Below are 2,346 nucleotides of genomic sequence, written 5' to 3'. Positions count from 1 at the left end.
ATGGATGGATGGATGGACGGATGGACGGATGGACGGATGGATGGACGGATGGACGGATGGATGGATGGATGGACGGATGGACGGACGGATGGTGTTAGGGCAGGGGTGGGAATGGGCACGTCCCCATCTGGGGAGCCGGTGTGGGTGCTGTGGATCCTGTGCGGATGGACAGGACAGGGCAGCACCCTCGGGCTCCCACCAGTCCTTCTGCCAGCCCCTTCTGCTGGGGTCCTCAGCAGCCTGAGCTCAGAAGAGTCACTGCACCCTGTAGAGGCTGATGAAGCTTCTGGGGGCTTCCCTAAGGGCCTGGGAGAGCTGAGTGAGTACAATCACAGAATAAATGAGGTTAGAAGAGACCTCTGGTCAACCAGACAATGGCTAGTGCCACACTAAGTGCCACATCCACTCTTTTCCTAAACACCTCCAGGTATGGTGACTCCACCACCTCCCTGGCAGCCCATTCCAGGTATCACCTTTGCTGTGAAGAAATACCTCCTCATGTCCAACCTGAACTTCACGTGGCACAGTTTAAGACTGTGTCCTAATGTCCTGTTGCTGGTTGCCTGGGAGGAGAGGCTGATCCCCACCTGGCTACCAGCTCCTTTCAGGGAGTTCTAGAGAATGATAAGATCATCCCGATCCTCTTTTCCAGGCTAAAAGAAAAAGGAAAAGCCTTGGCAAAGGTAGCCTGCCCTCTTTCAAAAAAAAAAAAAAAAAACAAAAAAAAAAGAAAAAAAAAAAAAAAAAAAAAAACCTTGGGGTTTTTCAGTTTGTTGGCAATGCAAGGGAAATCAAGGCATCCCTCTTTCCTGTACCCTTCCAAACTGCAAATCTGCCAGCCACATCCTTTTCTTGTTTACTACCCCCACCATGTATTGTGGCAGTGGGCAGAAGCAGGAACAGCTTTTAAGAAGCTGAAAGCACATGGCCTATGCTGGCAAGGAGGGAGGAATGACAGGAAAGGTCAGCACTGGATACAGGATGTGTGGCAGTCTGGCTGGCACGCTTACTGTGAGTACATGCTGCCTTGCACTCAGCAGGGCCCTCAGCCTGAATGCTGCATTCCCCCAGCAAGTCCTCTTCATTCTGCCAGCTTTCTCAGGCTGAGGTACAGGCAAAATAGGACAGGCGAAATGAGGGTGCACTCTTTGAGGTGGTTTCATAACAATTAAATTTTCATTTACATGGAGCCTTTCAACTCAGGCTCCCTTCTAAGCTGATTCTTCCACGTTTCACAATCAGATGGACTGGAGGACAACCAAGATGAGCATCGTGTGAGAGCAAAGAGTTGATGAACCCAGATTTTCCCATTCTAAGGCCCTGGGATAATTACCTTCAGCTTCCCATTGGTTTAGGTTACCAGCACAGGGTTGCCTCAGATTTCATGGAAATGCCCATATTTTTGCAAAGCATCTCAAGTAGGAGGGAAATGGAAGCAGGGACCAAGCTAAAAGTAGTAAAAGACCTGCAGTTAAGAAGATAGAAACAGTCCGGTAGCCACCTGTAAGCAGCTAACAGAAGATGACAGAAACCTCCTATTCCCACATTATTTTTTTCACAAAGCTATCCTTTCTGCAGTGCTTTAATTAAGTTTGTGTCAGCACTTTTATTACATCCACCTTCCCAGCCTCTATATTTTTGTGGTGAAACTTGTGTGCCTGCACCACTTGCTTTTACAGGTCAGTGAAAGGTACAGTGACATTTATGCCTTTCTGGCCTGCAGACTATGCATCTGAGTTCTCCCATCCAGGCACATATAGATCTTCTCCTACTGTGGAGAAAACAAACATGGTAGAAGAAGTTCCTTGGGATTAAGCATCGATTGCTTGGGAGTAGAGGTGTGGCCACCCAGGTTCCCAGCAGCTGGATCCTGGAACTGCCCCCATCTTTAGCTCTGTGAACCACTGGGGCCAGGCAGCCTCCAGAGAAGCTTTCTGAGCTTGTGTAGACACTGACTTCTGCAAATGATTTACAAGACCAGGCAGGTAGAGTGTAGCTGTGCCTCCAAACAGTGTGAGCAATAGTAGCTGGCTATCAGCAGCTGTGGGAAGATAGGAAACATTTGCCTGTGTGTGGTTTCAATCTCCCCATCCAGCACTAGGAGGAGCAGACAGCAAAACCAGCTTTAAATTGCTCTTGTGCTTTTCTGGTGCTGGGCATGGATCCATAGCATTGGTCTAATTGTTAACCATGGCCCAAAGAGAAATTTTATTAGCTCACAATTACCATCACACCAAGACAGCGCTGTCATACATCTCTCTCACCAGAAGGGCAGACAGGAGAGCAGCCCATTGCTCAGCAAAGCCCAAGGAAATTAAAACAGTACATAATAAATAGAACTGAATT

General features: G+C 48.1%; 1 protein-coding gene across 1 annotated transcript in view; it reads right to left on the bottom strand.

Annotated features, from left to right (window-relative positions):
* HEY1 (hes related family bHLH transcription factor with YRPW motif 1) overlaps positions 1 to 1,021 on the bottom strand; it is a 4,604-nt gene extending 3,583 nt beyond the window's left edge. Inside the window, exon 1 of the mRNA XM_014309357.2 lies at positions 1,011 to 1,021. Within this exon, the coding sequence (XP_014164832.1) occupies positions 1,011 to 1,021 (11 nt within the window). The remainder of the gene's footprint in view (positions 1 to 1,010) is intronic.
* Between the last annotated feature and the right edge of the window lie 1,325 nt (positions 1,022 to 2,346).

Source organism: Geospiza fortis, unplaced genomic scaffold (assembly GCF_000277835.1).
Source record: "Geospiza fortis unplaced genomic scaffold, GeoFor_1.0 scaffold25, whole genome shotgun sequence".
Taxonomy (NCBI): domain Eukaryota; kingdom Metazoa; phylum Chordata; class Aves; order Passeriformes; family Thraupidae; genus Geospiza; species Geospiza fortis.
Note: the sequence above shows the minus strand (reverse complement) of the source record. Positions and strands in the feature narration are given on the sequence as shown.